The following is a 27411-nucleotide window of genomic DNA, read 5'->3' on the forward strand; positions in this document are numbered from 1 at the left end:
ACCAGGCTTGGAATAAATTGAGTTATCGATTCTGATGGAGAGGCATTTCATTTCTGTGAAAGCGTCTATGCTGTTCATAACTCATGTCACATACATCTCTTCTGTCTCCAGGGCGCGATTTTCATTTTTTTTTCTCTTTTTCCTGTATAAAATGAGCATAACTTTACATACATGGTGGACAACTTTGTGCCGGAAGGCCCGGAAAAGCCTTTTTTCCCTTCTCTGTAACAACATGTTCACTCACGTCTTCACCAATGTTAGGTCGACTTGTCGAAAAACGGAAAGAATTGATTTCAACAATCTGCATGAGTTTTTAAATTTACATAACCGATCTTTGGAACACTCGAGTGTCTTGAATAACTGTAGTTCCAATTTTTTGTCCCGCAATTCTTTTTGATGTTAATCCACCCCCTTCCTTCAATACTTTTCATTTCCTTTCTTTCTTCTTTGTTCATGGTTAGATTCTATTTTTATTTTGTTCTTTTCGTATACAAAATGTTACCTACATTTATACTCGGGCGCGTGAAATGGATGGGGTACATTAGAAAAGCATTGTTGAAAGTTATTTCTTTAAATTCAATTTCATTCTATTGAATTCCATTAAATTCCATCAAGTTGCCAACACCCGCCATCTACGTGATCCATTGTCATGTTCTCTTTAGTTTATTAAACCCGTGCGTGTGCGACCGCCGATGAAATTCCAGTCCTCTTTTCTTCTTCAATATTATAGATATTGTTACATGTGCGTGGGTTAATGTATTTTCGAAAAATTGACACTGCACATTTTTCCGACTGATCATGTCGATTGATGGAGTTCGACCATTAGTTATTTTCTCCAGATTCATTAAGTTTGTACTTATACGAATGGAAGATAGATCAAGGGAATGAATTTGTACGAAAACTTGTCATGTCTGTAATGCCTGAAAATGCCTAGACTAGCGCGAGTTGCCTGTTGATAATTGAACACGGGAATAAATGTAACGTTAGATCGACGTTTTTTTCAACTACACTACTTGACTATTGGCATATCCACGTGATAGGAGAATTTTTAGGTCAATAACACGAAACATTTTCGCCCGGTTAATCCACGAGACACGTAACGTATGTGGGAGTGACCATAGGTATTTACCGTTACATATAACAGTGTACTCTCGCGATATGATCAATCGCATTTACGTAACTGAAACAATAATTACGATGGCCGAATATGAGTTTCAAATAGGATTATTCATGCGCATTAGATGTATTGAAATTCCCATTAATCATCGAGAATAAATCAGCCAAAGTTTGATTCGTTGTCATTAAAGCTTGTATCAAACAAATTGAAAGATCTATTTAGTTTTAGACCTCCATACACTCAGCTTCCTCTCTTGCGATGAAAAACTCATCTTTTTATCTTCTTATCGTATGTATACAGGGCGAGTTACTTCAAGTGTCGAGAATGGGCGGGACTCGATGTAGGTACGAGGCCACGCCCCTTTAGCCAATCGTCGACTAGAAGAATAAAGGCGATTCAAATTGTTGAGCTTCTCTGTCAATGCGAACATCAAGTGCTTATAAGCGTCAAAATGATTAGATACCTAACAGCCTGGTTGAGTAGTTTTCCATATTTCTTACCTATACCAAGGAATTGTATCGAGTACCGAACTCTTCTAGTTGTTGATTGGCTGAAGGGGCGGGGCCTCGTGCCTGTCAAGTCCCTCCCATTCTCGACACTTGGAGTGACTCACCCTGTACATAATACCGTCCGGTGTGCTCTTTTGATGCACTTAGCGCGAGACTGAGCCGAGTCTCTTGATATCTTCATTCTCGAAAAAAAAAAAGAATTTTTGAATACAAGTTGCACTCTATACGCGTATAAGAAAATTCAATGAATGTTCGTGTAAAGAATATGAGGTGTAAATTTCGGATGAATCGAATTTTTTACTCGATTTTGTTCAGCGATGATTGGTTGAATCGCCACTTCATCACCCATCCCAGGGCGGTTAAGTGTTCGAATGAATATCTATACTAAGGGGGGCATGTATACGAGGCTTCACGATCAGATACGATCACCTGATTGCAAGTCAATGCAAATGAGTCATTTGTCGTAATGAACACATATATGTGAAAATTGTTGAAACTAGAGACGTGCAGCGGAGCCTGGCATATGAACGTGCTATCCATACATCTAGCAGAGTGTAATTAAAAACGCGTTGGCGTCCGCAGTCACCCAGATTTTGGCAAGTGCGGTGCGTTAAAGTTACAACCACAGACGTACTCGACTGCTCGTAATTCAATCGACTTTTAATTATTGTCTGACGTTGGCAAACTCGTGATTCTGATAAAATCTCGACGAGTCAACAACGACGGATTCAAAGAAAACAGAAAGAAAAAAGTAATGACCTGTTAACTTTCCGCTCTCCGATTAAGACATCGAGTATGTCAATGAAATAACGTGCAGACAAAGATATGTTGAACGAAAAAGTCGTATTTATCGTAACGATTCAAGAAAAAAAGGTAAAACTCTCTCATTGTGTGCGTCTACTGGTTCTCTATACTATTTGAACGCGTCGAGGATATGCCACCGACTCGTAAATCAGGCAGTGGAGCTTAGTTTCTTTATGTACGTTGCGATATCACGTTCTCTCGTAAGCTCCAATTAACCTTACCTTAAATTCAGGTTTACTATACATGAACATCCAAACATCTCTTACCAATGGATCGCTGCTGAAGAATCTGTAGAATTTACTCGCACACAGAAACGTTATTCACGCTAACATAATTCTGTTATCAACCTCGTAATGATAACGATTCTTGCACAAACTTTTGGCAGGTAAAAATAATTCATTTGACAATCGTATCGTGCGATGTTCAATTTCAAGTGTTTCAACTATAAATCGTATCGACGTATAGCAGATTTCAAAGACCGGGTAACTGATTCATCGAAATCTAAAAATTGGAATCAATTTTTTGAATCAACGTTTCTATACCGGCATCATATCGGTATCAAAAGTGTAACACAAACAATCCTTTGTTAAATCATGATCATACGCCGCATTCGGTGAGCCGTTGATAACGGCAGATTAATATTAATTAGGGCTGGTAGAACCAACCGATCGGTTTATCGAGTGGCGGCTGTCCAAACGGTATCTACGATGGGACGGTATTGGCTATATTTATTATACACGAGCCCGGATCTCACTGTCCATACATTCATCTCATGGAGGACAATCGACTCCCCGTTCATTCAGACGATGAATTATACAAAGCTAGGATTATATTAATACAGTATAAGTATCGCATCGGCCACGCGATATGGACGGTCAAAATTACAGACCTATGAATGAATGGATATGGTTTGAAGCCGACTGATTTCACTCATTGCTAACGGTCGGTGGCCAACAAATTAATGATATGAAATACCGCGGATTATTCTTACAAGCCCAAGGAATTTGCAGTACGGATTAATGCGACTGACTACCGCGCTCTTTGCACGCAAATCAAATATTCTCGCTAACATTGAGAGCTTCGAGTTCATGTTATACGTATACATACCGTGCAAGCACGAGCTTAACCCCAACGTTAGAGATTCAGTCGGATTGAACAAATATTTTAACTAAAAGAAAAAAAACTACAAAATAGGGTGAATTTTTACTCTGTCGCGCGGCGAAAATCAACTAGAGATATTGTTGTTTTCTTCTTATTCCCATAGTCCGCCGCGGAAATTGAATCAGATGAAAATTTTTCCAGCGATATATATCCATAAGCACGATAACCTCATCGCGCAGAATAGTCTACGGTAGGGTTTAATTTTGTATCGACGAGTACGTATATCGCCACGTAGGATAATCGATAGACCTGGATTGACGAAAATTTATTTTTCACGTGAACGAAATGCGACTTAACCGAACCGTTATTCGTAATCGTTCATTCATTCTTCACGCGAGGCTGAAAATATAATTCTGCTGCACAGGCATCGTTAGAAATCATACGTCAATGAAAAAAAAAAAAAAAGATGAATCACCTGCAGAGCTCGTCGATGGGTAATCAGCTTTTATGATGATATCCAATTTTTCATAGGACCTGGATTCTCTTGGGCCACCCGGTATATCAGAACTAAATAATCGGCTCGTGGTGGACCGCGATTATTAATGTTTTAATCTAACCGATGCCCGTGCCAGTCCCTGTCCGCAGGGTGCGTGCACTACGCACACTGCGTGGAAAACGTAGAAGTAAAATTGATAAATTCCGAAAAATGTTGCTTGTTATTTCGACCCCATAGGAACGAGTGGCACGTCGGGGGCTTTGAGCGTCGAGGTGGCACGCGTTATATTGCGTGAATGTGGGATCGATATCATGGCGCCAACCTGCCTCTAGACACCCTGCTAACCGTACCTACACGTTATGTATGTACAACTCAGGTAAATAAGGAAGGTATACGCGACGTAATTTTCGTGCTCATAAGATAGTCGCATGTGGTGCTCGTTCGAATTTGTACGTAGACCCCGTACGCGGACTGTCGGGGAAACGGTGGAGGCACCAGTGCGGTTCAAATACCGGGAATAAAATTTACATGTTCTATCTCCGAAATTCAACATTTGTCAAATCATCACCTGCAGAGTTTTTTCCGGTTATAGGATTGAATTTTCATTTGTTGTACAAGACTTACCGGCCTGCATGATTCGAAAAATTCCACCCCTTCCATTTTCAAGCATCGCGTCTGCCCCGCGTACAGCGTTCGCATCGGAGCACCTCTGAATTCCTGCAGCTTTTATCTTTTGTATCCGTATAAGTCGTGCAGACTTAGATACGAGAGCAGATAGCATATAACTGAAATCAGCCGAGGTTGTATGCGGGGTCGCGCAGCCTCAGATGGTTAAGGGTTGTTCGCACCAGCCGCGTTTTGCAGACCGAACTCCGACAGGAGAATTGAGAAGTGGCGTGGGTACCCGAGCCGGGAAATCCTCAGGGTTAATTGCCACCATTATAGGTATGTGTATACCAAACGTATGCATATGTATACGTACAGTTAGACGCTAGGCAGAGGGTGAATTCTAAGATGATGGCTTTCGTCATTTGCCCAGGTTCCGGTGTGGCCTCAATATCCGGTACGAGCTCATTTTCGTTTCACAATGGAACCGTAATGACGACGTCGAATTGACGGAAACTTCACCGGCACCGCGTTATACTTTCTTTTCTATTTTCTTTCACTCTGTGCAAAGTCAAGAAAATCTGGCCTATTTTAAATTGCGAATAACATTCGAATGTGCGAGCCTATCTAGAATCTTTTTCCTTCTTTGTCGAATGAAGCTCTCATTTTATGCACGAGAAGATTGAAAAAAATTCACATCTGTTTCCCAAAAACTACAGCATGGCACTTCATAGATACGACATATTCCAGAACCACCGATTGATTTGGTTCCAAGTTTTATTTTCGCGCGCAGTTACAGCTATCGACGGGCTTGTGAGAGGAGTCGGAAAACGATCGCTGTGACGATCTTTCAATACGGTGGAAATTGTCTAGCCTTGATTACAGAGAAACATTAGGTGCAAAATTATATACGTACAAAGTGGCGCAATCTCTCTGGGATCCAGATCACAGGGATCAGCTATTGCTGCGATTCACCTAAATGCACGTTTTATTCTCCGTCATTATCTAGGTTGGTGATTTATAGTCTTTCCACATCTAGCTACACGTTGATTTTCTATTACACTTTTCTCCGAAAAGGTTCAATATTTTACAGCTGGGAGACACGTAAGAGAATCAAAAAGATAACTTCAAGTCCGATTGGTTTTAGAAATTATCAGTAGGTTTGAATAACTTAATAATCAAGCGACGCTATTAACTTCTGATGTTCATTAGCATCATAATTTCAAATCTGCATTTCAAAATAATTAACGTTCCACCCATCTACTTGTACATATCAAACCATCCTCGCTCCATAACCTGCACTTATATAGAACCGTCTGATTATCATAAACGAATTTTGCGCAGGGTACAAGTTATACTGGATCAGTAAAGTCTAGTCCAGGAAAGTGCGGGAGGTTAATTTATTTATAGGTTTAGTTGGCCCCGATTATATCTAGCCAACTATACTTACGTAGTAAATAGAAGTTACCAGTCTCTGGTCTGCAAAGTTTCCTTAGCACTATGATTATAGATAAACCACCGCTTTTAGGGGATGATGAAGCTTTTTTCTTTTTGTTACTTCGAAATTTGTCATGGAAATTTGATTCAACCCTAAACCCGCATGACGCGATACGCAGATATACGAATACATATACGCATTTGAATTCGACGTGACATTCAATTGGGTAAAAACTATACAACTAATATAACGAAGCGAAAAACCATCGAGGAGCTGAAATTTCCAAAGACTCTTCAAATTTCCAAGAAACTTCGAATCACTCGGATGTCAGAGTTACAAATGATGTAATTGTAGACGATTTCTTCGTATAGAAGCAATTAGTTTCCCGACGCCTTGTTGAAAAAGTTGTAGCAGCGAATCACGGTAACGACCTTAACGAGAAAAGGATCTGCCCGACTACACGTTATTATCCGAGGTTTGTCTCATGTTCAAAAGCATCTCACCCAGAGACAACAGTTCTCTTCTATTTTCATAAACGAATTTGATCGGTCGATATACTTTCGATGTTAAAAATTATAGTGTTTATATCGTTCGCCTCGATTTCTTGCTCCCCTCTGTCTCGACTAAACGATGATAATTCTCGAAGGTTCGATAGGCTTACCACATTTGTCGCTTGCGCCTGTCACGGCAGATCACAATTCCAAAAATAGAAAAGTGATATCGGAGTTTATTTATAGAGATCGGTAGAGGGGTCAGAATGCCTGTAAAAGCAAGATATCCCCCGAAAATTTCGCGTGCTCAGTGGCACTAGAGTAGAATAGATGTATGTAGCCCGGTGTTTAGGGGACAGCAGGGACGCGATGCGTAGTTATGTGTATATGGGTATAGATGTACATGAACGTGCTTTTGCTCGTTCGTTAACGATTTTCTGGCAATCGCCCTTTAAGTATAGTTGTAAATATTACCAGGAGGATGGATCTGAATATCACCAAACCCGAATTGCCCAGGTTCGGAATCAATTCCTAGACTTTTGGTTGTTCGATGATATTGTTATAAATGGCTACATATTTGCATATAAGATACTCGATTCAACGTCGAATTATGCCTGTAACGAACGCGTTATAGCCACGGCGTGAACCATAATGGGACTATGCGAAAGTTTATACGTCGAGGGTGTGTAGGGTTTATACAAGGAACGCGAATTTCAAGTTTCGGATGGGTGAGATTGGTGTATTATGGAAATTAAGGGACTGCTTCTAAAACTACGTGCCGCTAGGTCTTGAGCACCGCGCCAGGAAAAGGAAACATGAAGCGCGAATAGCTTTGATTGAGATATTAAAACGTATACGAGCCGTCGTTTCGTTTCGTAACCAAGTCACGTGTCTCTTACACCAGAATACATGCGGAGTGCTTCTCAACCCTAATCTTCTCGCTGAAGTACCTGATCGCTCACACGTTGAAATTATGAAGAAAAAAAAATCTGAGATTCTTTTTCTTTCAAACAACCTCTGCGACACGAATCAAACTATGTAGAGTCTTATAACGCAACGATTTACCATTTATTTGGGGAGAATTTTTATTTTATAAAGAAGTACGTGCCAAATCTGAATGTTAAGGTCGTGTTAACGACAGTTACAACTCCGGTATTGATACCAGCGTGGAGAGGAGGCACTCTGGCGGGCGGCTTTCTCCAATTAGTGCTCTTTTAGTCAGATGTGCGGACAGGAAGTGTATTGGCTGCGAGTCGGTAGATAATTGATGGAGAATTCCTGTAGAAGACCGATTTTTGGCATTCCAGCGAAGGGGGTCGCGGCTTTTAAGGATGTGGGTGCTCTTACAAAGGCCAGTGGAACGATGTGGGGGTCCTGTTGAGAACCGTTAGATACCCTAGGAGTTCATGAATGAATTGTTGGATGGTGTCGGCGAGGAGTGTATCTACACGCAGACGAGAGACGTGTAGGCTGAAGTTACTACTTCCAGCATCGTAGATTAAGTAATATTAAAAGCGTGTGCGCGTATGGACCTTATTCCAAAATAGTGAGCTCATTTGCATGAGCTTCCGACCGAACCAAATTATCAGTGGAGGTTGGGGTCTTATATGGTCCGAGTAGAAATTCGGTTGTGAGAAACACCCGACCACCTTGTGGCGAAAAAGTGAACTAAGCCCCTATCGTACGGGTACAATCCTCCACGACACATGACACCCAATCTCATTGTATGAGATGAGAGCGATCCCGGCGACCGCTCGGTCGGAATCAACGCGGGCTGCAAATTTGTAGCAGCAGGTTCTCGACAATAAATGATCCGGAACTGCCGTCACCGTAGTGCGGGTATCTGGGAGGGTTCCCTACAGACTCTCAAATCGTACAAGTACCTTTTCGGTTGCGAGAACACCCGACCACCTTGTGGCGAAAAAATGAACTAAGCCCCGATCGCTCGACCTGCTGGAGCCCCATTTTCCTCGAGTTGAGTCTCGCCTACGGGCGAGGCCGGGGAGTCTGGCCCTGTAGTGGTGCGTTTTTATATCTAATGTTTTAATGTTTCGCGAACTTGAGGAGTCTTTTTCAAACTAACAAAGCTATTTCTATTTAGTCTAACTTATTTTCTATGTATGTAACAACATAAAACGAAGTCAAAAACCTGTTCCGTTTGGTAAAATTGCGAAGCTTTCCAACCTCTTGTTTTTTTGTGAAAGAGAGAAGTAATTTATGGCCATCATCCGTTTTTCTCAATATCATACAACTTTGGCCTGAAACATGCTCTAAATTTATCCTGGCTTGCAAACTATTTTACCGGAACGTCAAATGAGATGCCCTATGCAGGCACATCATAGAGCGGTCGAAGCCGTTGTATTAATTTGCAAACAGATTTTTTTTATTTTCAGATTCGCCTCTCTCCGTAGTGCGATTGTTGGAGCCTTTCAGGCATGAAATTATCCGACAGCTCACCGTGGCCGGATGCCTTATATACTTTTTTTTTCCCCGACAATATTTTTTTTTTTCTCTATTGCGAACCTACAAAAAAGCATTCCACCTGTCGAACATTATCATAGGGCGCAGAATCAGGAAGAGACTGTATCTGAAAAGCCAGACAGATGGTGGAAATTCTCATTTGGAAGTTAAGCTGGATCGTAGCGTATCTACATGAATATGGAAGAGGATGAATCCGGATGATTATAAATCACTTCACTATATTATTGAACAATGAAACATCGTGAGGGGCTCAAAATTACAGGGGCATATTCTTAAAAAATAACAACGATTCTAAACCAAGGTCGATTCGAGAGCTTTTTCGATTCTGCTGGCATTACGAGTATAATGTGTTGCTGTATCAAGAATAGAATTATAAAACGGTTTGGCACAGGTGCGATGTCGGTACCCCGTAAGACATTGGATTCATGCACACCTAAGAGCATAACGGAAACCTCTTCCAGAGTATCATAACTCGAACTAAGCCGTGTTCCATGGCGAAGCAGAAAAGCTTATAATACATTACATAGTGAGCTGAATTACAAATTTCTCAGACTTAAACACGAACCAGTGAAAGTTCATTTTGCTTATTCGATCCCCACGAGCAGTACATATCGTGTAGTATAGTTTGGGAGCATATCCTCGTTATTTATGTTACGTTACCGAGCATAATTCTATCGACAAACACGAATGAAGTTTTTGACCTACCCTGTACGGTATTCAGCCTCTGATTCAATCCCGTCGTGTTTCAGTGGTGTCTTCTTTTTCCTTCTTTTTTTTTCAACGCTGTGATGTTGGCAAAATTAGACGGTCTTGCGGCGAAAAATATTTGAATATTTATCGATCGGTACAGAAGTTTGGAGGTTGCAGTGTTCGCTGTATGTGACTGCGACGTCGTTCGTTTTCGAACAAAAGTCTCGCAGAAATCAATAATTCGAAAAAAATTCCCATAAATTAGATAACTGTGCGGATATGTGACTGCGAACATTACGAGGGTTTCCAATCGACGACGAGTTCCCCGACTCGATGCTACAACTTTAAAAACTACGCTGGTTTAAAATTGGACCAAACGGTAGACGATAGTCCTTTGACAGCACTTCTGATTATTCAGGGATGCCGAATTGGGTTGAAACTGGTTTTGAATTCGTTTCGAAGTTCGCACACAAAAATGCATCGCACTTCAATTCATTCGCCTCAATCGGAGTCTTTTGTGGATTACGCTTCTCCAAACGTGAGCCTTTGATACGTTCGCAACAGGTCTCATATTGCCATTATTTTATCGATACTGAAAGTAAATCCTAAAGACCCACCACTTCAAACAATGGTATAATTATAGCATTAGAACAACTAACTCCCGTCTATACTTGTTTGTTCGTCCAGTATTGATTCCTAGACGATTAGTTACAACATAAGATTCGGCAGTGAGTGACATCAAAGGCTGCTGAGCGACGTTTTAGGTCTTCTGATGCGGTTACGTTCGCGGTTTCAACGTTTCGTGTCGGTTCATCACTCCTGCATGTCGTACCAATTCTTCGTTATTCATACCTCACGTAGTCCGATATTTTCCGGTGTCATTTTTTAATGGAATTTAGCCAAACGAGAGAAATGCACAAGTCGTTCTAGAGTTTCGAAGATTTTCATTTTTTAGTTCTGTATTATTGCAGCAATTTGAAAATATTTTTTAATAAAAACTCTGGAGGAAGCTCGAACTTTCAAATTTTTCTACGGCCTGTAAGTTTTCTCGCGATCATTAGAATACATCTATCAAAAGTTTCATCTCCATTTACGAATTCATGGAAATGATTGAAAACAGGTTTATGCAAGAACGAAGTTGAAGGAAAAATGAAAATTCGAAATCTCCTGAGTCCATTGGAAATATTACCAAGAGGAAAGAAAATGAGAGAAATAGATGAAAAGAAAGCTCACCATTTTCGACGATAAAAAATATTTCCGTGATCATCGGCATCAATTGTGAAGGCTCAAATTATTTCCTCGACAAATATATTATGCCACTGAGTCGTAATAATAATTTCACCGACGGTGGATGTTTTAATATAATGAGAAAAACTTTCCGCGGTAAATAATAATTACATGACTTAGGGAAGTAAGAAGAAAAAAACCGGTCGATCCACGTTCGGTTTATTTTATTCGTAATAACGTAAATTTCTGTTTATGCTACGGTGCCATTTGCAGCCATCTGAGAAACCTTAATTCGATGGCATATCGGCCGTTTTTCCACGTACCATACCTACCGTTCGAACTTTCTTTGATTCTTGATGATAAAAATACTTCAGCATGGCAAAAGAAATTGAAGAACACGACCTTTCCAGATGTCACCAAGTCGTGGCGGTTTCGGCTCTTTTCTTATATTTTGCTCGTTCCACTGCAAATGATATTACCGCGTGACACTCAAATCTTCCCATCAAGTTCTATATTTCTACACGGTGATCGTATCCCGAGGAAAATTACCCTGTTCGGTGCAGCTGAAAACGAGCGACCTATTCAAACGCTATTATAGGATTCATTACTGTGTTTAATTCCCAAGTAACTGAACTCATTAATTCAAATTAACAAAGACTGTATAATTTTTCACGAATACTCATACTGTTCGCGTCAAAAGCATAATATATCACAACGCAATTCCCACGTCGATTTAATTATGACAGATTCTTGAGTAATTCGTCTTGGGTTTGATGAAAAATGCAACTATTAATCAGTGACGAAAAGCTTAATTCCTTTTTACCAAACGATGATATTATAAATGTTCAATGCAGTGTAATTACTTTTCGACATAGAGAGTAACCTAACCCAACCTTTATTTCGCTCTTGAAGAATTTTCAATTTGTGTAAACGAATTCGTCGTTTCTATAACCAAAACTTTTCAATTATCTACTTTCAGAAAGATGTGGGGCCGAGCAAACGTAGGAGTTGTCATCCTGTTTCTGAGCCTGGTCTGCGTTTTCGCCAAGGAAGAGGGTGAGAAAAACAAAGAGTTTTTCAAAAAATCCTATCCGTAGAATCTGTCGAGAAATATTTCCCGTATAATAACAATGTTTGAAAATAAGGAACGTGACGTTAGATTCCGAAGGTATATAAGAATTCAGTCACGATACGTGAGGAAAACGAATTTCCAACGTACAGAATGGATGTTCCGTTCAATTCTCGAGATTTTATATCGTCCGATGTTTCAGCTGAGACAAGCGAAATAAATGTAATAAAAATGAGACGTGTCAATTCCGATCAATATCTCATACATCTACCTCATGGAATTCGGAAATGAGTGTACCGACGATAAAAACAAAAAGCTGCACACAATGCTCAATCATAGGGATCGCTAGAAACCTGCAAAGGATATTTCTTAAACCGTCGTCCTTACAGCACAACAGCGAGTTTCATCTCACCGCGAAAAACGTGTAGCATCCGAACGAATGTGACAGATATATAAGCGAGTTCTTTCAGAAAGAACAACATGTCGTGGGGAGCAGCTCGCTAAATTCGAGAACGTGACGTGGGTTTCAAATAGTCCTACCAATAAGATCTTATTTCGTCGGTGGGCTACGTTACTCGACTACGAATTCACCGCTTCGTTTTTTTTTTTTTTTATTACCTGCTCCACGATATCATTTTCTTAACATTATTATTATTATTATTATGATTATTTTTCTCCTTCGACAACGAAATTTTCAACGAAAAACCTGGTAGAATAGACATTCTTTGTCGACTACGCCATCTCGTTAATACAGGTCAACTGGTTTTTCAAATTTTTTCCGGGATTATTTCAAAGTTTGGGCAAGATAGTTTGGGACATATACTTTTCGATATTACTAGACAATGCGCTGTTACTTGTAGTTCGAGAAAATCGGAAGAAGGCATGTGTAAGGAAAAGAGTTTTTCACTCTCGCGGCCAGAAGCTACGGGATATTGGCGGCAATCTATACCTAACGAATACACGTGAATATAATATATTATCTACACAAACGGAGTGTGCATGTAGACATCGGTCGGTGAAAGAATCTCTAGCCAATATCCAACCCAATGCTATCGCGTATCACGAGCATGGAATAGCATTTTCTCACGAGAAATAACACCGTGTTTTATAGTGTGCAGAAGAAAGGGGTGATATAACGGATCGAACTGGCAATGCGGACTTTTCATTTAAATTTATATTACTATACCACCATTTACCGTGCGATCTGTTTAGATCCATTGTTATACATAGCTGCGATCGTATTTCAAACTGGGAAAAAAAAATACGATCAAAATGTGATTGGTCGTATTTTGAAAAAGCTGTATACGTATCCATACAGAATGTATACATATACTATCGCCATAAGATATACCAAATAAATTTTCGGCACTCTGACTTCGTTTCCAGAATAATTTTTTTGTCACTAATTATGATCTCTGCAAGATCTCTAATTTTCGTGAATGAAAACCGTTGTGAGTACACCGTGCTGACTGTGCTATTGGCGTAGTAGAAATTTGCAGATTTGTATCGTATATTGAGTTCCACCCTTCTCAATATTGGCCATGCTCGGATGATCTTTTCAAACCAAAATGCAAAATTCCTGAAAGAGGTAGTACGCGTTACTATTTTTCTAAGAAAGGAGAGAAGAAAAGGGTCTTAGCGCTCTTCACGGGGACGACTGCATCGTCGACGATTTGCACTGTCCTCGAATGTATGATATGGGGATAAAAGAGCGTGGGATTTGAATATCTAGGAATATCAAGGAATTCAATTCTTCTTTCTACCGAACACCGGCACGGTGAGAGATGGATGGAGTCTGCGGAACACTCGGCGGTAATCAGACGCATTCTCAAAATAATGAAAGAAAAATGCGAACCGAGGGAAAAAATTAGTTGAAGATTATCGGATCTATCACGATGTCGACATCGACTATGGTTCTTGAGACGAGTCGTGCGAATGTGCCGGATGAATGAAACATGAATAATTTATTCATGTTAACGGAACCGTAGGGATGGCCGGTTTTAAACGAATCGCCCGTATATTTATGTATTGGTTGTTGAATTATGTAAGGCATTCTCGTTATAACGTACAAAACGGCTCGCGAGATGGCGAAGACCGTGCTGAAATTTTCTCTCCCTTTTGGTTTTCAGTTTGAAATTGCACAATGTGATTTTGACTTCCGAGCGGCTACACGGTTATTACTATAGAAACTGAGATGCAACAGCGAGGAATTCCCATTTAAATTAGGAAAGTTTTACAGCCTCGTAAATCTACGTTAAGTAGATTTGGAATGAGAACGAAACAAGTGACTGTCGCGCCCTCCCCCAGACTAACTTCCTTCTTTCGCTCTTTCCTTCTAACGGTTTTTACCACCTATCAAGCAAAATTGCCAAGCATCTCGTTAACTTTTAGTTTTTGGTTCGTTAACAACTTCTCGGCGTTTTGGGTCTCCGCCACACCCCTTGGGCTCGGAAGGGCTGCGTAACACATTTCGAAAAGTCAGGAGTGAATATTGAATTATCGAAAAACGTTAAAGAGCTGCGAAGTGTAGGAGTATTTATTATATCTACACGTCGATTGAAGCCAGCCGATAACAAGCATAGGGACATTGAATTCAACTTTTCCAATCAATAGACCGCTGACATGGTTTGAATGTATGTATTCCACCGTTATTTCGATCCGAAAATCACTATCTTACAGAAATTTCGTTCTGCGATAAAATTCATGACCTCACAAATCGCATTTATTGATTCAATATACGAACAACTTTTCAGGTTGGCCCGTCCCGCTGACATTTCAGCTCAATTAATTTCCGCCAGGGAATTACCTAGCTCATTATTAACAACCCTCGAAAATTGTGTTTCTCAAATTTCCTAAACACCGGTGAATTAATTTTCGGGATGATTTATAAAAATACCTCTAGAAAACTTCAACATGGGTCGCGAACATACCTTATGTAACGGGATTTGTAGCAGCAGTTGCTAGGCACTTTTTACTTTCAGCAAAGTACTCCGGATATTGCTGGGGAAAAGCAAAGCGATCTGTAGCAGGTTTGGCTTTTACCCATCTGTTATAAACCGACACCGACGGTTCTACTATACATTCGATATATCTGTCGTTCTACTTTTTGGAACTCGTTTTTTTTTGCTTTGTTCTTTCTATTCCTTTTTTTGTTCATTCTTGGTTTTGCAATGTTTTCAAAGTGCTTCAAAAGAAGTCGTCCCAAGCCCGGAGACATTCGTTTGCGGAAGTACACATGTGTCAGGGATTTCGGACGCTCCGTGCTTGTAGCCTAAAGCGTTGAACTGGACAAGAACGAGCGAAGCCCTAAAATTCTAAGCGAACTTTGACGCGAGTTTTATTGTAGCTGAATTTCATGCGTCCTAACGACAATTGGATATTCTAATAGGTAATACAGAAATAATGTGTTGAAGTCAGTGGTGTAAAAATATCTCTTTATTTCGCGGTTTTTCCAACGACGAATTTCATTAGTTCGTTAATTATGACATTGCAACGGGGTTCGTAAATTACTCAGAATTCAGATTCAAAGATACCTTTTTTTCTACAAAATATTGTAGATAAAAAGGTATCCGTACCCAAAATGATCTCTAGTTGAATTTTACTACTTTCATAAAACGGTGAATGGTGTTTTTGATTAACGTTGAATTGAGTTAAAAGGCGCAGTACAATGTATAAAATAGCAACAATTTAACTCTCAGAGTACTTGACTCACACCTGAAGTACACTCAATATACTACCCATGCATCTTCAAACTATTTATGAATAATTCCAATTTCCCGACCCTAACTTTTCCGAATTCTCTAATATCAACAACAGCTTTTTCTAACAATAAATAATAATAGCTACTTGATAACGCCTACAGATGGCGTCACTTTCTCTATACATATTGTATACAATGGATACATTCATAATACATTTCGATGATAAAAATACTGTTCTTTGATTTGTATCGTTTTTTCCGAAAACAAATCATTGATAACACATCTAGACATAAATATGAATAATTTCGTTCAAGTTTATGCCTAAATGTTTCCAGGTTTCTTTGTGAAATATACCAAACAAAGTGATATTTCGACCTAGTGAAGGCTCGCTTTGCTCGCCGAATTATTGTTTATGAATAATCAGAATAGCCGTAAGAAACGGGATGAAATGATGCCTACAAAATATGTGATTGTGCGTGACGTTTCACGTATATTTCAATCACCTGATCATTCACAGGTCTCTGTTAGCCCTCGGAAACTTAAATTCAGAGAGAGTCTTTCGGTTTCTCGATGTATTTCTGACTACTCGCGAGGGAGCTTGACATTACCAAAATTACATGGACTGTAGGTCCCTAAAGACAGACAGAACACTAGCGAATCGATGTAGAAGAATGTAATGAAATTGGATGCCTGAAATTTCCCAAGTCGAAACCGCAAGCCCTCTCCTTCATCGTCGACCACGCTTTCTAAAAGCTATGGATACGAATGAAGGGAAAATGATCATCCGTTTTCCGCCCCCCGAAGGTCCCTCTTTACCTAAGAGTGAAATTCAAAATTTTTAACATCAAACTTCATTGCAGATTTATTTTCAATTATTCGAAAGAGCGGAACAGAACTTTTGCTTCACTATCGATTGATGAGAAGCAAAACAACGAAGTAACGAGTACCGCGCTGAAAAATTCGTTGAATCAGATGAGAAGTGACTCGAAAGCACGTAGTACAAGATGATCTCAATTGCCGACGAATTCTATAATCACCTGAGAGAAAAGAATTTCTCTTCTGCAAAAATTATCATCATCACGTAATCGAGACGCGAATTCCTGCTGTCCGGAATTTTTTCGGATTCATTTAACCTAGAAATGGCCGCGCTTGTTCAGCGTTCTCTCGGATACGAATTTCAAAACGTCCGCTATTTCCTCACTCCGACATCACTTGTCAGCAGAATTCATTTATTCATTCATTCCACATTGGAAGATATCACCCAGCTGTGGAATTGTATGATTCAGAATTGACTTTCCAAATGATTACTTTAAGCTTTCTTTCTATTTGGTCTTTTTCCGTTCTTCCACATAATAAATAATTCAGCGGGTCTGCGTCTGTCATTCCGCAGCGTGAATTCAACGGACTATTTTTTCATTTGCGTTCTTTCAGGCTCGTTAACACCACGAAACCGTAAGTATTATTAATGTTGTCCGACGATTGATTTTCTGTTACGTTAAATTTACTAATTTTATCGCGTTTAAGATAATCACATTTACCTCGGAAGATTTCAGCGTAGAAGGTGATTAACTTATCAAGATCCGTAGCAGCAAATCGCCGTCAAGTATAATATATCGTCTTCAGGGAAGCAGGAAAGCGTCAGCTCGGATTACTTCGAAATTTCAAATCAAATTTACCGACTATCATTAGGCAGAAAACGTAAATCTGTAAACTCACGTTCAGATTATAGCGAGATTTCGAACAGAGCTTTCAAGTCAGCTGGTGAACAGTTTTTTTCCTTTCTTCCGACGATGAAGAACCCCAAATATTGTGACGATCGAAGACCGATCATAACACGTCATTCGTTCAGAGACTTATTTCCGATTTATTTTGAGGTCTGCGTCATCGGTTGTTGATATCAATTCGAATTCATACATGTGATCAGACGATGAGAATCGGTAATCAGTGTAATTGGATACGTCATCAATCTTGCGCGTGCAATATTGGAAATCCATAACTTTGTATGAACTCAGTTCATGAATTCAACGAGTAGGTTGGAGTAATGGAGGGTGTCTGCAGATGCCAGACATGCTTCAGGCGGTGTCAATTAATCCCGTAAACAGTAATTAGGTTTGTGGGATTCCCGAAGTGACAAATAGCTTGAAGCAATTAGCGCCGGTAGCGCAAGTCAGACCGCGTCAGTTCTAGCTTCAGATCCAGCAAAAGTTATTCACTCCAAAGCTGGTGCAGCAGCAGCGCGGATGAGCTCTCAATTAGCTCGAATACTAAGCAGTTGCCAAAGTTGCATTTCACCGTCAGATATTTTATAATTATACTATTCGTTCTGAAGCAACACTCACAATCGGTAATATAACGCGTTGTCGTACAAACGAGAATTCTCCAATACCCCACTAATAGAATCGATTGAAGTCGAATCGTCGTTACAAAAGAGGATTATTCGAAAAAGTCGTCATTTTTTAAACCTTCGGTAATGAACTCGCGCGATATGACAAGGTAGGTATTACGTGGATGGAGATTATTTGATGATTTTTCCCCCACAAAGTGGAAAAAAGTGAGTTATTCCTAACCGGCTGATGGTAGATGTATTGATCACTTCTTGTTCTGCACCGTACCTTTTTTAATTATCGAAAGGAGTTCGAGGGATCAATTGAAAACTTTTTCTTCGTATTTTTTGTTCTCTCTTCGGTTTCAGCAGAACCGATCCAACTTATTTTACGAACTTTTAACTTTTTTTTATCTCGATGCTGATGGTCGCTATATAGCTTATACTTTACCTATACATTGACTCGAACGATCATTTATCGTCGGCTTATCGCCCTCATTTATTACCGCTGTATAACTTGAATGTAGATCACCGTGTAACGCATTACTGTGAAATTTAATTCAATGCCGTTTGAAAAGAAATACTCTCGGTATTATATACCTTTTTCACAGTCTAATACTGAGCCGGACTATTGAAGATGGGATAAAATTATTTCCACTCTCTCGATGTTCGAGATGTTTATAAATTTCCTGATAACAGCAGTTTCAATATAATATTCATCTCGAAAAATATTTCACGCCGTACGAAAGGTCTGGTGAAAATCGGAGAATAACGTTGAATGAACTTCTTAGGGCAGTCGAAGGTTGCACATCGTTTAAATTCTTTTGTGAAAATTTAAAACTGTGACAACGAGAAGAAAAATCTCACGCAAAAAGTCACCTCGATACTCATTGTTCTACGAAGCACGTAGTTTTTTTGTATCAAAACGGGTTGTGTCCACTCCGAACAATATAGTGCCGATCTTGATATTAGTATGGTAGGGTCACCCCAATCTCTGAGGACATAACTTGATCAGTCGGAAGTTTTCATCAGTCAAGGTTTTACGAGGGTTGAACGGACCGCTTTCCCCCTTCGCTGATCCAACATCAGCTGCCCCCGGTGGGTCTGACATCTCCGTAACAAATGAAGCTCATACTATACTAACTCACGATCGATCTTCGCTGTATATTGGAAAAGAAGACGATTATTGCCAGCTCAACGTGGAAAAAAAAGATAAATAGCGTCGTGGCATTAAAGTTTCTCGCAACAAAAACTGAATTTTTGAAACTCGACGCGCACCTCGTCCGACGAATGAAAATGGCCGTGAGCTCCTGCACGTATTGCGATTTTTGAAATACGCGTCAGGCGTTATATCGTCGGTGTGTAAAAGTAATTCATCAGATTTTAATTACCCGTGTATCGTCATTTGATAATAACTTGGGCTCATTATACTTTCTCTTCTCTCATTCAAACTTGGAATTTCTTTTCCATATATTTGTTAAATGGCTTTTGCAGTAATTTCTTTTTAGTTCAAAATCAATGTTTGATGGTACACTGATACATAGTCCCAAATTTCATCTGTATCATCTCTCATATACCTATAAATTCGTGGCTTGCCCACTTCGTACCATATGAGATACGCGACCGTTTCAACCTTTTCGCAATTTTCTTTACGAGCTAAGTTGCGGAAAAAGCCATACCTATGCGAGAAACCAGTCCCGCAACTTCCGGTCAGGAGTAGTATCAAGTGACTGCGGAGAGAAGTTACACCAACAAATATAGGTATGTACGTACGTACAAAGCTCAGGAACTTCGTTCCTCTCGGTTAAGTCGAGATATCTTATAGTTTCCGTTTCTCGATATTATCCCCTCCGAGAAAAAGTGTCGCCTGAAAAAAATGAATAATAATTCAAACCAGCTGATGTTCGCAACTCCGACGAAAGTGGCGACGACAAAGCAATATCCGATACAAATTTTGTTTCTCACTAACGAATAATTCAGTAAACTTCTTTCCATGAATTTTGAAGTGAAAATCTGCCGCGCGCAAAATACTTTTTCATAAAGAAAACTAATCTTCAGCTATAGGGTTGTTGTACTTCCAAAGCTCGTATCGCGTTTCTTTATAGATATTATTGATATTCAGCCCAGGAAAAGACCATCATGATTTTGTTCACTGCAATCAGCGAGTTCCTGGGAAACGTGATGCAAACTGTACAGCAGGGCAGTAACAACGGCATCCCCAGACTGAGTCGATCGATCGCTGCACTCTCAGCTACAGTGGCAGCGGCAGCAGCGGAATTGAAACAATCCGCACCAGCCACGCGACATTAAAAAAACATCCATTACCATCGGACCGAAGATTCACTCGCTACGCTCCGCACTGGTACAGGTGCAGCAGATGCATGTTGTTTATAAAGAAAAAAGAAGAGTGGGAAGTAAGGAGGAGCGGTGGAAGAGGAAAAAGACGAAAAAGCGTGAGAAAGACATCGAGGAAAACAGCGCACTAAACCGGAGAAACAGGGAAAACGAGGGATGCTGCAGCTCTAGCCGTTGTATTCTCTTCTCTCGTTGTTCGAGCGACGACGCTATTTACTGTTTCTTGCGCTCGCAATCCTGGAGCAATGCCAAAGTGGGAATTGCTGTTTGCCCGGACAGACTATAGGTCCTACCATCTCATCCTACCCCCATTGCCATCGCGCCACCCACAGAAATCCGCCATGATCTATCGGTTCATGTGTTTTTGTTTTTCGGTTCAAGAGTCTGGAACATTTACTCCGTAATTAAATATCCTTCGTAACTATATTTCACCGTCGACTCGGAGCGCACGTGTTCGTTCTTTTTCATTTTTTTTTTTTACTTCCTGGAAAATGACTTATCATTTTATTGAAATATTATATTCTCATCCGAATCCTCAAATGCTCTCAACAGTAGGATGAGTTTCGCCGTTCGACTTAACAGGTACAGCTACATTTTATCGAAGGACTAAAAAATCTTCTGTGGAAAAAGAATATCGGAAACTAGCTGAATTTAGTTGGCGTTGTTTTTCGTCTTGCCCGAATCTCGCGCCATTTGATTGTTATCTTATAAGTGATCGAAGGATGGTTTGAGAATGAAGCTGTTCAAGTCAAAGAATGAATGTATAGCTCGCGTACGTTTCTTCCGATCTTTTCACCTCTTGATGTTTAAACAGACGTCCTTCGATAAGATGAGATTTTGAGTAGCTCCAAGTCGATTTACTAGGGGGAGAGATTAGGAGCCTCTGTTCGACGAGATAATCTATGGGGTGGTCTTCCCGGCGCGGCATCCAAGACTGAGGATAAGCGGATTGCTGAAGTGAATGTGCCTCGAAATCTGCTGTGCAGAAGATGGCAACATCGCTATTCAAATGCGAATATATCAATCAGTGAAATAGATCTATAATTGAAAACTGGTTGCACGAAATACGATGCGAACGCTTGTCAACTACTGTAACTTCTCGAGTGACTCTCAAACAGGGATGAATCTTTTTTCTAAAATTCCAGGCACTCCCACTGATATTAGTCAGGAAGACAAGTGTTTTCTCGAATGAACAAAATTTTCATCTTATCAAAATTCTTGAGTAATTTTTTAGATTCTTTCGATCGCGCCAAAGTTATAGTATTACAAAAAGCCCGTTTCCGGTTATTTTGAAATACTTCGTGAAGAAGCACGTTTTTCCGAACTGGTTCAGTACATGTATACCTATACTTTTGAATTAAAAGCTCGACGTCGTGATGTTATGGAGCGGAACGAACGTACGCTGGGTGCATCTAGCTATTGCATGTATGTGTATACCGTATACCTATGCTTACATACAATGTAGATACATACATAGGTCAAAGTTGGACCGATAGTTTATTTGTTTGTTTAAGGTCGATGGCCACGGCGATGGCCGCGTTACGGTCCGCCGTGTATATTTTCTCACTGAATTTGAAATGTAAATCACGACCATGTTCGCGCGTTTGCTCCCGCAGGGAATTACATTCTGTTTTTACCCGCTGTGCGCAACGAGGAAACAAATCGTTTACTCGCCTGCGCACTCACGGATATCTTCTTGCAACAAAAAATATTAACATCTGCAAATTTATACCATTTTGGCATCTGATAGCCGCACGAGAATTTGACCGTCGATAAGGGTTGCTGGAGTTTTATTCCAGCTGAGACGAGTTGGCTTTGGAAAGGTTTCGAAACTTTGACGTGCATTCAGAATCTTGAATGCGTGACTTCCGGGAGCCAATCCAAACGAAGTTCGTCTTCCCGCACATGAACCTATATTACGAATCAGGTCGCTCGATGGGAGACGAGTGAGACGTCGAATAAACCAACCTCTTATTTGGTTGATATCTTTTCAAATATGGTATTCTCCCCGAGGCATTATAATTCGATCTAGAACCCTGATATCGCATCTACGTGACTCGCGGAATTCGGAGTAAAATAAAGAGAGCGAACTTCCTTTATATCGAGGATCTGCAAAGCGCGTGATGCGTGTGTGCCGGCACCTATATTTGAATAAAATGATAATAACGCGAGCGGAACGATGCTCGTTTCACACGGTTTCATCCCCACGGATGTTACTCAGACTCGAAATCGGGGTAAATGTCAACCAGGTTCCCCAAAAATCGTAACCTTCAACCCAACCGTCCATATCTTCAACCCACCACCTGCAACATTCCGCCGAAAACCCCATAAAAGCAATTCGCTTGCAAAGTACCAAAACGGTGAATATAAAGAATGAATAATGTCTCCGGCACGTATGGAAACTGAGAGTATGCACAGCGTCTGCAATAAAATAAGGGGAGGAATAAACACAAATCAACTAAAGAAGACTCGCTCCTAAAAAATTAACTTTGTCATAGCCGCAAAATGGAAAAAGAAAAGAAACGGACACAAAGTTGAAGAAAAGTACACATTGAAAATGAGGGCAAAGCTCGGTCTTCTTTTTTCTGCATAACACGTTTGCACTCTGAGAAAAAAATACGGCTTCCAGCAGACAAGTGAGGATTAGATAAGAAGTGCTTATAAAATATAGGTCGATCAATGGGATCACGCACAAAGATCTTACCCTACCCACAAGTGCTGATGTATATATTTATAGTGTGATCGAAGAATAGCGCAAATACGTGTGTACGTGTAACACAATTTCGATCGATATACGACGGTGCGCAGAGAATAAAATATCGTTTTGAATATGAATAGTCAAGTTCACCCTTGAAAGACTGAAATCTGGCGGGTGCTCGATTGAATCGATTTCTTATCACTCCAACCATAAAAAGCTATAGATAAAGGAGTAAGATTATCAGAATTTCGCTTGAGTAAAAGATTACGACTCGATCTGCCAAAGGGGAAAAATTAAGCGAGTAACTGAAGAGGAAGGAAATCCGAATGAGATGATCTTGAGGTGGCTGCGTGTGATATAATCTGCTAGACGTTGAACGATGTGTAGAGTGCAAGGGAAGAAAATCATGCTTGAGCCTGTGTAGGAATCGAAGAAAGAGACGCGGGAATAGATTGAGTGAAAATGAGAGTAGAAGGTGGGTATAACTACATACCGAAAGCTGGCGGAGTTCGGAGGGGGAGGAATGACGATTTTTCTGCTTTTAGTTCTGCTTTTGAGGTGCTTCCTATGCGGTGCCGCGGATGCTGCGGAGAATAGGTAGTATCTAGACAAGTCCATATAGTGAGAATGGGTTCTCGACGAATTGGAGCAGCAAGGGATGATGGCTTCCACCTCTTGTCTTTCCACTTTCCGCTTCTTGACTGGGGGAACAATAAAGCCCGTGCTTCGGAATAGCTCCAGAACTTCAGCTAGCGAAATATATAAGGCAACGGGAGCGGAAATAATCGAAATCCTGTTAACGTTTAACGCTAGTGTAATCTCTGTCAACGATAGATGATAAAGCCGAAAACGCAATATACCCGGATCATCCGAATGTGAATAGGTACTTCAAAATTCGTCTCGCAAGAGTCTTCGCCGCAACATTTTACGCTGCATATAATGACGATCAATCCTTTACCGTCGAACAAATTAGCAAATTACGTTTTACCAATTAATTACGTCAACTACTCTGATGATTGGAATAATTGATTGATAGAGACACTTACAACTAGCTAATTTCACATAGTTCTAAAACGAGGGAGTATTTTTTTAATTGTCATGTTCTAATTTATAATGACGCCGTATAGAACGAATAATTTCTGGACCTGTAGTGTCGAATGGAATGTCGTAACGATGAAACGCGAGCGTTGACGTGAATAATTTTGCGAAATTAATTTCACACACAGGCTGCGAACATTACGCTGCCAGAGGGCAAATCAGAGTCAAGATCCGTGCCCGAAATGTGAATATTAATTACTCATGACCGACTTTTTTCTTTTATACCCACTGAAAGCGTTCGATGACAATTGTCAAACGACCATGCTAAGTGTGGCTCGAACTTACTTTTTTCTTAATTTCGCATGCGAGTAATGTTTCCAGATAAATACACGTGTGCAAATAAACTCGGTATAAATGTACAGAATGGACCATTTGAGGTAACAATATTCGCTTTAATGACTTCGAAAACGTTTACCGAATGAAGAATACGATAGTACAGTACATTTCTCTATTTGAATCATGAAACTTTTTAATCAAAAGTTTCCCTCAAAAACTCATTGTTCTTGAATTTTATGAAAAAGAAATTGCTATTTTTATAGATCTCTTGGAGAAATTTTCACAGCATTGTGTTGTCCACTGTAAATGAACAGGTGTTTGATCAAAGAAAGGAAGAAAGCTGCACCTTAGAATATGATAGAAAATGCAATTATCTCTTGAATCGGTTCGTCAGAGGTCGAAGGGTAGAAAATTCTATGAGAAGTACAACAAACAAACGCAATCAAGTATACTGTGATCAGTATTTGAAATGAAAGCGATTGCATGGGTAGATGATTTTGGCTTCCAGATTTGGATTCCTGAGCTGATTATAAGTGAGATTACTCTTGAAGAAGCAAAAAAAAATTCGATTTTCGAGCAAACAATAAATCATTTTTTTAATTGGGTTGATTATACTTTTCTGACGTATTTTGATCTCAGAAATCCGAATCTGAGAGGAAAATTGATCTATCTCTAAAATTGACCAAGTTATCGCCAATTTTCAGCTTTTTCGGGTCAAAAATAAAAAATTGATTTTTCAGTCTATCTTACTGTAATTTGAGCTCAGGAATCCGAATCCGAAAGAAAAATTGACCTTTCTATAAAATTGACCGAGTTATCTCTATTTTTTCGCGATTTTTGGCATAAATTCGAGGATATCTCGAAGGGAAAAAATCGTAGCTCAATTTGGACAACGGATTCGTGTTCCTGAGGTCAAAATACATAAGAAAAGTGCCATACGATCGATTTTAAAAAATAAAAATTTTTGGCCAAAATTTGAGATTTTTCCAAGGGGTACCCCTTACGATTTTTTCAAATTTTGGCCAAAATTTTTTATTTTTTGAAATCGATCGTATGGCACTTTTCTTATGTATTTTGACCTCAGGAACACGAATCCGTTGTCCAAATTGAGCTACGATTTTTTCCCTTCGAGATATCCTCGAATTTATGCCAAAAATCGCGAAAAAATAGAGATAACTCGGTCAATTTTATAGAAAGGTCAATTTTTCTTTCGGATTCGGATTCCTGAGCTCAAATTACAGTAAGATAGACTGAAAAATCAATTTTTTATTTTTGACCCGAAAAAGCTGAAAATTGGCGATAACTCGGTCAATTTTAGAGATAGATCAATTTTTCTCTCAGATTCGGATTTCTGAGATCAAAATACGCCAGAAAAGTATATTAAACTCAATTAATCAAATGATTTATTTTTTATATTATAAAATTGAACTTTAACAGTCACGTATAATAATTCCGCGCGTGGCAAGCGATGTACGTACGCCTAGTGTGTTTGATCTTGACCCTCCTAGCGGCCAAGCGCGTCGAGTTAAATCGGACAACCTTCTATTGCCGAATATCCTAAAACGTCAAAGACAATTACCGAAAATTCAGCGATACGAGCAATTTTCTGTTCACGCCATTAAGAAGTATATAGTTCTCTGCAAATTTTCAGCTCACGCAGATCCGTATAGCTCGAACCGTTCTCTAAATCGCTTCTTTGTACTTTGGTGCACCTGGGCGCTATGTTTCTTAATATTCTAGAAATTTCTAACTGGATCCCTTTGAGACATCTTTCAAAAACATTTCTAAATTCTTCTAATGCTTTTCTACTAAATGGTGACACTCCAAAGTTAACCTACTTCGGTTAACTCCGAAAAACCACGTTCTTCGACCTTTCGGTGGTCATAACTGTCGGTGTGTTTCTTTCTTGAAATTCGAAGAGCGGTCATCCAACGCAGGATACTACAAGCTTCTGAACCTTCTTTGTACTTCTGCTCTATTATTTTTTTTTTTTTAATAGTCATGAACCTCTCATCTGAGGGTTGTAAACTTTACGCGCCAACAGTAGAAGACAAGTAATGTCGAGCATTGATGTGCCCATTTTAGAAATGATTGTATCGAGGATAAATGCGAATAACCCTAATTTTGGTTTGGTATTCGACTATAATTTTCTGCGAGTGAACGCGAGTAGGAAATGTATACGCTATAATTTATTATGGGATAATTCAGCAACTTTGTGCAACTATTTGTACCGTGATATTCAACCGATCACCTTCCTCCCCTCCCCCGACGGATTACTGTTTTGTATTAAATGACCAGAAATTGTTCAGCGACGCTTCAAATTGCTCGACTAGCACACCGCTGCAGGCGTACTCCTGACTATATGATATATCCTGCTGCAGAGCATTCCGTGCCAAATCAGCCAGCCTGTAGCCCCGACCATTTTCAATTTTCTGAATTCCACGAGTGTAATAATCCCTTCCCCAAAAACCGCGAAAAATTCCGAGTCTGTTTCGACAATTATTTTTTCCCTACCTCTCAAAGTACCCGCGCTATCTCGAAAAAAAAAAAACCCACTGTCGTTTCTTCCGAGGAATTTCGTACAGATTATATCACTCCGAGTCAAATTCTAATTTCTTCTGCTATCCGAAAATAATCGAGGGACTGTTTTTTGCTTTATTGCAAAAATCTTTCTGAACTTTTTTTTCGTGAATTGTCAAGATAGCTAGAATAATTCACAATAAACTAAAGAAGATTTCTTCAAAAGTCACTCTTATTTTGTTTGGCTCCGAAATGGGAAATGTTTTTATCTTATGAAGGATAATTAACCTATGGCAAAATTCTATCCGCGCTAGAAATTTTTTCACCATTACTGCTTCAAGGTTATATTTGCTGGTCGTCAGACGGTCCCTACGGTAAAATTTAATTGTTACAAGGGTCTCGTTTGGTACA

The 27411-nt window shown here is 39.8% G+C and overlaps 2 protein-coding genes across 2 annotated transcripts in view; one reads left to right on the forward strand and one right to left on the reverse strand.

The window, feature by feature from the left end:
* Positions 1–27411, reverse strand: part of LOC105694056 — a 159784-nt gene that overhangs the window by 130391 nt on the left and 1982 nt on the right. The gene's annotated exons all lie outside the window — the stretch shown is intronic.
* Positions 1–27411, forward strand: part of LOC105683859 (uncharacterized protein CG3556) — a 37494-nt gene that overhangs the window by 3035 nt on the left and 7048 nt on the right. The window contains exon 2 of the mRNA XM_012396804.3: positions 11940–12016. Within this exon, the coding sequence (XP_012252227.2) occupies positions 11944–12016 (73 nt within the window). The 5' untranslated portion in view covers positions 11940–11943. The remainder of the gene's footprint in view (positions 1–11939; positions 12017–27411) is intronic.

Source organism: Athalia rosae, chromosome 2, assembly GCF_917208135.1.
Source record: "Athalia rosae chromosome 2, iyAthRosa1.1, whole genome shotgun sequence".
Classification (NCBI taxonomy): domain Eukaryota; kingdom Metazoa; phylum Arthropoda; class Insecta; order Hymenoptera; family Athaliidae; genus Athalia; species Athalia rosae.